This window comes from Cyprinodon variegatus, unplaced genomic scaffold (assembly GCF_000732505.1).
Source record: "Cyprinodon variegatus isolate N-32 unplaced genomic scaffold, C_variegatus-1.0 Scaffold585, whole genome shotgun sequence".
In the NCBI taxonomy this organism is placed as follows: domain Eukaryota; kingdom Metazoa; phylum Chordata; class Actinopteri; order Cyprinodontiformes; family Cyprinodontidae; genus Cyprinodon; species Cyprinodon variegatus.
Genome location: NW_015151038.1, coordinates 90,753 through 101,242, shown reverse-complemented (window position 1 = coordinate 101,242; position 10,490 = coordinate 90,753). Strand labels below are relative to the sequence as shown.

General features: G+C 38.3%; 1 protein-coding gene across 1 annotated transcript in view; it reads right to left on the bottom strand.

The window, feature by feature from the left end:
- The window catches only part of p2rx3 (purinergic receptor P2X, ligand gated ion channel, 3), a 46,896-nt gene that overhangs the window by 15,118 nt on the left and 21,288 nt on the right, over positions 1-10,490 (bottom strand). Inside the window, exons 6-10 of the mRNA XM_015392296.1 lie at positions 6,357-6,504; positions 1,354-1,490; positions 481-574; positions 264-329; positions 27-104 (exon numbers count right to left, since the gene is read on the bottom strand). Of these exons, the coding sequence (XP_015247782.1) occupies positions 27-104; positions 264-329; positions 481-574; positions 1,354-1,490; positions 6,357-6,504 (523 nt within the window). The remainder of the gene's footprint in view (positions 1-26; positions 105-263; positions 330-480; positions 575-1,353; positions 1,491-6,356; positions 6,505-10,490) is intronic.

The window sequence follows — 10,490 nt, the reverse complement described above, 5'->3', positions numbered from 1 at the left end:
ATCCATCCATCCATCCAAATGTTTACCTCTTCAAACTTCTTAGCCTTGTACTGCTCTGCGCCCTTCAGGAAGTTCAGCAGTATTATATCACACAACACTGTGCCCTAAAAACAACAGTATTGTGAACAACAATAAGAACAGTATGAACAGTAAAAACAAATTAACACAAGACATTTTTTCTGTTTTATTCTGACAAGTAGAAAAATGCCATAATATATATGAACAAATGGATTAAATTTCTTAGATAATTCAACATAGCTTACCACTCCCACTGACGTGAACGCTGCCACCATGTTTATGATTGTAGGAATCATGTTAAACTTCCCTGCCTAAAAAAACAGAGATTTTCTCACCATCAACAATTTTACTTGGTTACAAACAAAAGGCATTCCGCTCCTAATGTAATTGAAAGCTTTCTGTGTTAATTGGGAATAAATAGCTTGCCACACAACTTTGACAGTTATTAATATATATTCTTACATTTCCATTGACAATAACATCAAATCGAATGGCATAGGCTTTGACCAGAGTGCGGTAGTCTGTCCCATTTTCCATCTTATAGAATTTTGCAAACCTGTGCGGATAAATACAAATATATTTAAATATGATCATCTCTTTGTGAAGACATTCATTCAAGCTTCTGCTGTGATTCAGATGTACGTTTTGATTGACCATCTAAATGGTAACACCTGAGGGAGTAATATGATGTCAAGATATGTTCTCAACCTTCTACATACAGCAAAGTTTCTTAAACTTGTGTCTTTAAAATGAATCTACAACTCTTATCAAAAAGGGAAGCATTTTTCTTGTGGGTTACACACAGATATCAGATAAAAAATTTCTAAAAGTTAATTTGCTAATACAAAATGCTTATGTGATGATTTTTTTTCTCTGTTTGCTCCCAATGAAATCCCAAAAAGTCAATTTTGAACCCACAGAGCTCAGTAAGACCATCACACAACCACCTTCTGTTAAATCAAGGGGAAACATCTCTGTTCATTCTCTGTTGCGTCTCTTTGCAGGCTCTTTTGATATTCAGTTTCTCATATAAACCTGATTGTCTGCATTACACTGCAGTCATTTGTGCTCATCTGTGTAGATGTTTTCTTTATTAATATTATTCTATTTTTTTATTGGAATTTCAAAATATGTATTGATACGCTTAGTACATAGAGAGTACTGATCTCTTCATGTGCCAAACGTTACAGCAGATATATTTGCATGTCAGTTTGCAACTGACTTTCAGAAGTACTGAAAAAAGACTCACAAAACTGCGCCACAAACTGCAACTGTGGCCAGCTTATAAGATTGTTACTTGACTAACTAAAAAAAAAAGAAAACAAGCTAAATTACCTGAAATTGTATCCAGGAGAAACATTGCTCTGCTGTGACATGGCATCGAGTCGGGTGAATGAATATGATGGTTTACACTCATCATCTGGCTTGTCCAGATCACACATCCAGCTGATCATTATTCCGATCACTCCACCCTAACAGATTTGATCAAACAAATTAATATTTGTGTAAAGGACAACAAAAGATAGAACAAATGTGAGACATCTTGTAAATAACCATAGCAGTTTGTTGTTCAGACAATACGTGGTAACAAGCTTTCTGACTGATTAAAACATTTGATTCATCCAACATATCTCCTAGAATCTATCTAAGCCAAACTGTTATAGAAGGTTTTTTCTAAGATTGAATTTCTAACTTTGCATCTGATCAATCTATCTGCAAGTGAATGTATGTAGGGAAGCCCCTTCCGATATGAACTGTATCATGATTGCATCAAAATATTTTGCTTGAAGACTTTTAGTTATAATGGTTTGAGAGCTGAAATTGATAACACAACAAACTTGATCTAATAGTTTGGTTGTAGAAGATGATAAAAGCTGTTCCAAACTTCTTCCCATAGCGCCATTAGGGGAATTTTATAAGCTATGAAAAAAAACATATTCTTTTTAAACAGGTTTATAGTACAATATTTTCAGTTTATTGTTAAAACCTCTGCAATAGAGAAGGTGTAAGGTAACAATTTCCTAGCTTAATTTTAACTAAATAACCTTCAGGTGGGCTGTCCTGGGAAACACCAGCACAATGCAGTAATATTTTACAAAACAGGCCTGGCCTGGAGGTATGTTGGCGAGCACCTGATGGTGGGGTTCCTCTTCATGGGACCCAGCATGGCCCAGCCTGAACAAGTGATGCTAGGCAATCCCCTAGTTGGCCCACCAACAGCTGAGGGAACCATAAGGGGCGGATGCAAAAAGGATTGGGGAGCAGTTTTAAGGCCTTGACGTTCAGATCAATGCACCTGGCTATGGGGACATGAAGGGTCACCTCGCTGGGTGGAAAGAAGCCTGATCTTGTGCAAAATTTTGAGCAATACTGGCTCACTACCAAACATAGCCTGGTCTCTGGAACCCAGCTGCTTGAGAGAGGCTGGATTCTCTTCTACAACCCCTGGCAAAAATGATTGTCGGCATTGCCGAATGGTCATTCAGTTGTTTAGTTTTGTAGGGGAAAAAAGGAGATTACAGACATGGCAAAAAAACTAAAGACATTTCAGATGGCAGCTGTCTGGCTTTAAGAAACACTAAAAGAAATAAAAAAATATAATATGTGGTAGTTGATAACGGTTACTTTTTTACACCAAGCAGATTTCTTCAATTCTGAGGATGGAATTAAGGAATCAAGAAAAACAAAAATGTTCCAGCACTTCACTAGTATTTTGTTGCACCACCTCTGAATTTTCTAATAGCTTGCAGCCTCTGAGTCATGGACGGAGTGACAAACAGGAATCTTTTCAACTGGATTAAGATCTGGACTATTTCCAGGCCTTGAAATTGAACTTATTTGTCTTTTTTCAAGGAAGGTTTTCACAGTCTTTGCTCTATGGCATGATGCATTATCAAAAAAAAAAAGAAAATGGTTTCAGCATCACCAAACATCCTTTCAGTTGATGAGATCATTGATTTTCTTTACTGATTTTCACAGTGGAGAAATTTACTCCATGAAGATGTAATGACAGCCATCTCCCAGTGCCTTTACCTGACCCATGGCACCATGTTGACTGATGTAGCCCCATATCCCCATCAATGCCTGCGGGAATGCGCATCTTGTCTTCAGGCAGTCATCTTCAGAAGTCTCATTGGAATGGCACCAGACCAGAGTTCCAGGTTCATCACTGGAGATTCATCACTGATCATGACTTTCATCCAGTGGAGTCCATGATTGTTTTTCTCGGCCCATCGTAACCTTGTTTTTTTTCTGTTTAGGTGTTAATGATGGCTTTTGTTTAGCTATCCTGGATATAAATCCCATTTCCTTTAGGCGGTTTCTTAAAGTTTGGTCAGACGTTGACTCCAGTTTCCTCTCGTTCAATGTTTTGTTGTGCATTTTCACTTTTTAAACATTTTGCTTTGACGCTTTGATGTCTTCCTTGGTCTTCCAGTATGTTTGTCTTTAACAACCTTTCCATGTCTTTTGTTTTTGTCCAGATTTTGGACACAGGTGACTGTGAATAACCAACATGTTTTATTGCGGGATGATTTACCCTCTTTGAAGAGTTTGAAACTCCTCTCTTTTGTTTCGATTGACATCTCTCTTGTTGGAGCCATGATTCCTGCCCGTTCACATGGGGCAGCAGCTCTCTAAGGTGTGGTCACTCCTTTTTAGATCTAGACTAACGAGCAGGCCTGATTCCATCGTTTTATCCTAAAAGTTGAGTGATTCCATATTTTTTTCATCATCATCATCATTCATCCCTTCACCTTTGACAGGGGCGTTAGCCAATAGGCTGAATGGCGATATAAAGTAACAGGCTTTCTTTGCATCCCTGGTGGGGTATTTGAAAGCACTCCTCCCAGGGATTTCATCATTCTGCTGGTGGACTTCAATGTCCATTCGGGAAATGATGATGATAGGAGGGCTGTGATCAAGAGGAACAAACCCCCAGCTCTGAACCCAAGTGCTGTTTCTTGATCTGTGCAAGTCATGCATTGTCCATAATGACCACCATGTTCAAGCATAAGACTTGTTGAAAGAGATCAAGTTGACACTTTTCCAGGTGCACGGTGGACTCTGATAGGGACCAACAAGACCTCTAGAGTGAGAGTCAGCTTTTCCAACTCCAAGGCCATTGACTAGAAGAAGGTAGCTAGTCCTCTTCGGGTTGGGGGAGAGTTTATTCCTCATGTGAATGATAGAAACAGCTTGAGGTGCTGTTAAATGAGTGAGAGAATGGAGTGATTGATAGTTGGATAGGTGACACTGCTGCTGCATCGGTCTGTTGAGGTGAAGAGAGAACTGAGCAAAGAGGCAAAGCTCTCAATTTACTGGTCAGTCTACATCCCCAACCTCAATTATGGTCCTCTAATCTTGATTGTGACTGAAAGAAAGGGATCCTGGTTACCAACGGTTAAAATTATGTGCTTGTATCTTCAAGGTGGCTGGGCACTCCCTTAGATATCTGTAAGGGAGCCAAGGTGAGGAGCTTGGCCATTTAAAACAGGCTCAGAGTTGAGAAGCTTCTCCTCCACATAGTAAGAAGTCACTGAGGGGAGCCACCTCATCTTTTCCTGATGCCTGTGATAAGGTGTCCCAGACACGTCCCATCAAGAGGAGGCCTAGGGAACGATCCAGGACACACTGGAGGGACTGTGTGTCTTGTCGGGCCTGGGAGTGCCTCGGGCTCCTCACAGCAGAAAAAGATGTGTGTGGGGACAGGGAAGTCAGGAAGTCGCTGCTGAGACCTAGTCCAGGGTATAGCAGAAGTCGACGAGTAAGAGTAAACAGTAATATCAAGTCAGGTATTTTTAAACAGTGAGGACAAAACTCACATGACGACTCCAACAATAAAAGAATATTTACAAAGTAGGTGATCTCCAATTCAAAAGATCTCAGCTACTGAACAATTTAACTAGGCCTTTAATCTACTTAAATTTTTAAAAGTTAAGTCAATTTCAAATCTGCAAAAGGGCACAATTTTACTAGGCTTTACTACAAACCATTACTCAAGTTTGGCAGGTCAGACCAGCACAAATGACCCCTCACTTTTATCTGCAGAAGCAGTAGAATCAACTTTAATTCAATACATTTGTGTTAGTCACACCAATTAAAAACTAGATGAAGAAGAAATGGATGTGAGGCAAACTAAGAAACATTCCCTTTATCCAGTCAAGTCCTTGTAAGCTAGAAAAAGGAAAATTGAGTTAAAAGAAAGCTTGTTAAGCACATTGGGAGATGTAGTTGATCAGTAACAAAGGTAATATCCCTAATTAGTAAACTTTGGTTGATATAAGTAGGTCAAATGGGTCAGTGTCAATTGTGGTAATGGAGGGTGAGCTGAATGACAGGAAAGGGCAGTGTTAGGAGTGAAGAGCAGGAATGACCGATGAGCAGAAGGTGTTTCAGGAGAGGAAGCAAGAAAGTGTCATGGTTCTGTTATGTTTTACTTTGCTCCATGTTTTCTACTGTTATTTGTTTAATTCCTATTTTGTTGTATTGTATGGATATATTTTAGTTTTCAGGTTTTTCTTTGTTTACCTCTGTTGCCCTCTGTGTGTGTGTATGGGGCCTCCACTCACACCTGCTCCTTATCTGCTCGTTAGCCCTGCCTTTGTCTCAGTCAGCTTTATATACTCTCCCTCTGCTGTCAGTCCTTGTTGATTCCTCTGTTGTTGCTGCGTCTGTCATTGCTGGCTTCTCATGCTCTTGTTTTCCTACCTCGTCTCTCCCTGGCTCCTCGTGTTCAGTTTCCCATGATGTCTCCATGGTTTGGCTTTACATTGGATTTTTGGATTCCTGCCTTTGTTACTGTTTTCATCATTAAACTGCAAGAAATCTCCCCAGCCTCTCTGCCTCTGCATTTGGGTCCTTAAAACCACAACCAAACCATGACAGAAAGTAGATCAGGAGCCAAAAAACACCATATTTACTTTTAGGCGTAATGTATTTGTTTTTGCTTTATTTGAATATAATTTTAGCCAGCCTTAACAGAGGGTTTGTTCCATGCTTATATTATTCTGCTTTCATTTCTGACAGTTTAAATGATCTTGCATCTGATCAGAATCTCTCTTTATCATCTGTCAGTTTACCATTGCTTCCTTTGTGGCTGCAATGACCACCAAACGTTTTATGTGAGAGTTTGCACTTGTTTTTCAAATGTACTTAATATAGATGCAGAAAGTGGGCCTGCATTTCTGACTGTCCTTCATATAGTGGCTGCTCCTTATCTAGTTATAGAAGGGAAAAGAACAGATCTTCAAAATCCTTCAACAACATTTCTGTACAGTCCAGAAATCACAGGTCTAATTAGATATCTCTGATTCAGACACAAACAAGCATGGCCTTACCTTGTTTGCCAGGTCAGTGAAGTTCTGCTCTGCATATTTCAGAATATCTCCAACTCTGAAGATAGGGCAGTTGATGTCAGTTTCTTTGTGGAAGTTACATTTGTTTATGTACTCTTTTGTTATTGATGGAAGAAAGTTCCCTCTGCAGAAAGACACAACAGCATATCAGAATTGAAGAAATGTTATTGTTGCCTTCATATATGAAAGGTTTTCCTGATATTATCCACATTCTTTATGATTCAATGCCAAAATCAACAACATTAACTTAGACAGACTTTCTCATCTGATCTGTAGTAGTGGGCATGGTTCCATTTATTTAATAACAGCTAAAAGCAAAATAAGGATTAGGATAACCTTGGAAACATTCACCATCTAGCTTCTAAATTAGATTTATCCAACATTACATTTGGCAGCAACACTCACAGGCTTGTTTCTTCCTGATGTAAGTACTTTTGTGACATGTTTTTTTGTTCTAATGTAAGTATTAAAATAAGTATTAAAATAAAACAATAGGTTCTCTCTTTCAAATGGTAACCGTTTCATGTAACTTTAGAAAAGCAATTGAAATAAAATTCTTAACTTACAAATATAACTGCAATCAGGGGCGTGCATACATAGACACTAGGTGGTGCTAAAGCACTAGGAAGTTTGCCCTTTATCAACGAAAATGCCCTTTTGAAACTCGTTTTTTTTTATTTTTTATTATTATTATTATTAATAATATTATTAAGATTTTACCTGAGCCATTAAAAACAACTGAAACAATGCCCCGAAATGAGCCACCTCCTTGCGCACACCCGACCAGCCTTTGTCACGTAAACTCGCGCGGTCGCCCGCAGGGCATGCCAGATGCGCAGCATCATAGCAGTTCAGTAAGCGTTTTCAGATAGCAGGAACGGTCGCTGACAGGCTGCTTCTCCCGTGCCCCATTAGCCAGGTAATATACAGATCAAGCTAAATAATTTTGTTGTGCATTAAAATGTCTCATTCAGCAGCACCAAACAAGCATTTTGCCGACTGGTCACCTGATAAACTAGTTAGGCTAGATAGCGCTAGTCGGCTAGATAAAGCTAGATAACGTTTTACACTGTAGCCCAAGTCAATTACAGATAACGTACGGACGACCACATAGGCTACAAATAATTTCGGTAGAGTTTGCAATTGCAAATCTATGTGTTAAGACAAACGTTTTCTGTTGTATAGGTTTTGTTAGGCAACAGAAATTAACACATTTTGGTCTCTTTATTCTTTTAATTGTATATTGATTTAGTAATTGCAGCACAATGCCAAGAAAGGAGGGTTAATCGTATTGAAAAATCTTAAAAGCTGTTCACATTTTATTTTTAAGTGGTTTGTGCAAAATCAGCAGGTATTAAAATAGCTATTATTTTGTAGGCTACCATAAGTCATATCCACGTGACAAAACTTCTAGTCATGTTGCCCTAATAGCCCATTATTTAAACTAATGTGGCATATTTGTTAAAGCTATTATTATTATTATTAATATTATTATTATTATCATCATTATTATTGTCATGATGGTTATTATTATTATATTGTAGCCAGTCACAGCAGGGAAGCTCTATACCATCAACATCTACCAGGACAGGAGATGAGGAAGAGTTTAGGGAAGACACAAAGACAGAAAAAGACCGGGATGAGGGAGAACAGATGGGTGAGGGAAAACAGGGAGATGAGCCAGATGAAAGAAGTACGCTTTAGTCTGTTCTGTTGGTGGTGTGACTTTTTTCCATTGAAAACTCACGTTTAGAGAATGTTACAAATAAAAGTCAAATTTCATTCAACATGCGTGTGTATTTTTTTTTTATAATTAAGTGTTCCACATGCGCTAAAAAGTGCCCTCCCCCACCTCCTGAGCACCTGCCCCCCAAAATGTCTGTGCACGCCTCTGACTGCAATATTTGTACATTTACACCTTAAAGAGTCTGTTGTGAATTTGTGAATTTTATGCCTGATACATAATGCCCATAAAAAGATTAAAAGCGAGCTTGGTTATCTTTGTTGAGCATGACAGTATTTACATTTAGATTCCCCATGATCCAGAGACTACTGACTAATGACGGCAACCCAGTAAGAGACGGGTCGAGAAATTGAGTTTTGCAGGGAGGGTTGGAATGTTTATTTTTTTAACCAGAGCAGTGACCATACACACTCCGCTTCGTTTTTAAGATATAAATATAAAAAATATAACCGTGGATGTCTGGGGGACAGTGATTGGCCTCCATGTTCTGAATGCTGCGTACCATAAAGAATAAATTATGAACAGTTTAGTTTGTGCCTTCAAGTCGTTGCCCATAGGAAGACGTTACTGGATATAACCCAACGGAATATCTTCAGAACAGCCAAATGACACAAAAATAATATGGGTGAGTAGAAGATGATGGAATAATGTAAAATCAAGGGGCCGATGTTTAAAGAAAACTGTGCTCCCCTTTAACTTAGAAATAGAGTTTGCTGGAGTACCCTAATATTAGTAGCAGGAGCAGTGGCGGATCTAGGGGGCAGCTACTGGGGCTGCAGATGTTTCCCCCAGATCCCCGGATCTCGCTTCTGAGCTGAGCTGAGTAAAATGAGCAGTACTGAATTTCACCAGATGGTGGCAGCATGAACAGGAATGCAGCCTGCAGCATTCCCACGCAGAAGAAGAAGTTGTCACCACTAGCTGTTGCTAAACAGACTTATGTCCCAGAAATGTGAAGCTCTGACTGATTTCCAGACGTTCTTTGTCCCGGTGTCGTATGAAATTCTGTTCCCCTTGTGTCGGGAGCGCGCATTGAAGCCAGAGAGGCGGATATTTCAGGATGGGACCATTTTCACTGCGCTTCTGAATGATTTCTTGCTAAAAACAACTCCTATAATCATGTCAATGTTATAACATCCAGTTTATTCAGCAGTTGTTGTTTACTAAATTGTTAGATAAATAAATAGATGAGGTCATTTTAAGCTGTTTTGTGTTGTTGTTTTTAAACGCCAAAAGTTTTTTCCAGCTTCTGTCACTTCAGCCTGACAGAAATAAAAGTCAGTCACCAAACACAGTTTTCCAACTCGTAGTGAGTATTTATCATTTTTTCATTAGGGATATAAGATGGAAACTGATTGATAGCAGGACACAAAAATTTAGAGTTCCTGAAGAGATGACAGTGTGTAAGACTTCCTGCTAAATCCAGCTCTAATGCAAAATATGACAGATTACTGGATTAAGGACATTTCTGGTAATCTACATGCTGTCACATAGCAATTTTTAAGAATTTGGAAACAATTGTTCTTTATTTCCGAAAGATATGGGAGGAGGAGAGAATGGAGATTTCATCTGCCTGAAATAATCCGTTCCGCTGGGATTAGATTAATTTAACATGGGATTAAATTAATTTACCTGCAAATCTTTAACTGTGTTTATTCCTCTCTTCATCATCAACCCTGTGGATTTGATCACATTTGATCATTATTTACCCAAATTAAAGGAGGGGAACAATATATTTTAGCTGACTGAAATTACTGAATCTAGTCTTTATGAAATATATTTTCTGTTTAAATGTTTTTTATCTAACAATTAACACATATTCCAACAAAAAAAAAGTTAAAAACAATACCCAGGACTGTGTTTTCCAATTTTAAAGATGTTTCACTTTCCATCCAGAAAGATTTCTCAATTCAAAAAACCTGAGCAATGCTACTGCAGACATTGAGAATTAAAATACATTTCATAAAGATCATCAAACCAACTGTCATATATTTTTTTTCACTATTTTGGATTTCAAAATATGAAATAAATGTTTCAAACATAATATATGAAATATAATGACAGTTTAAAAATTCACAGGATTTGTTTATTTTTTTCCCATGTTATGGGGGGAATTGATTACCGTATATCAGTTGTCTAAAATATTTGATTCCCCTCTGATAAGTTTGGCAAAAAATGATCAATTGTCACCAAATCCACAGAGTTTGTTGCTGATGAAGAGAGGAATAAACACAGTTAAAGACTTGCAGGTAAATTAATTTAATCCCATGTTATGGAGGGAAACGGATTATTTCAGGCAGCTGAAATATTAATTCTCTCCTCTCCTCCTCCCATATCTTTGGGAAATAAAGAACAACTGATTACAAATTATG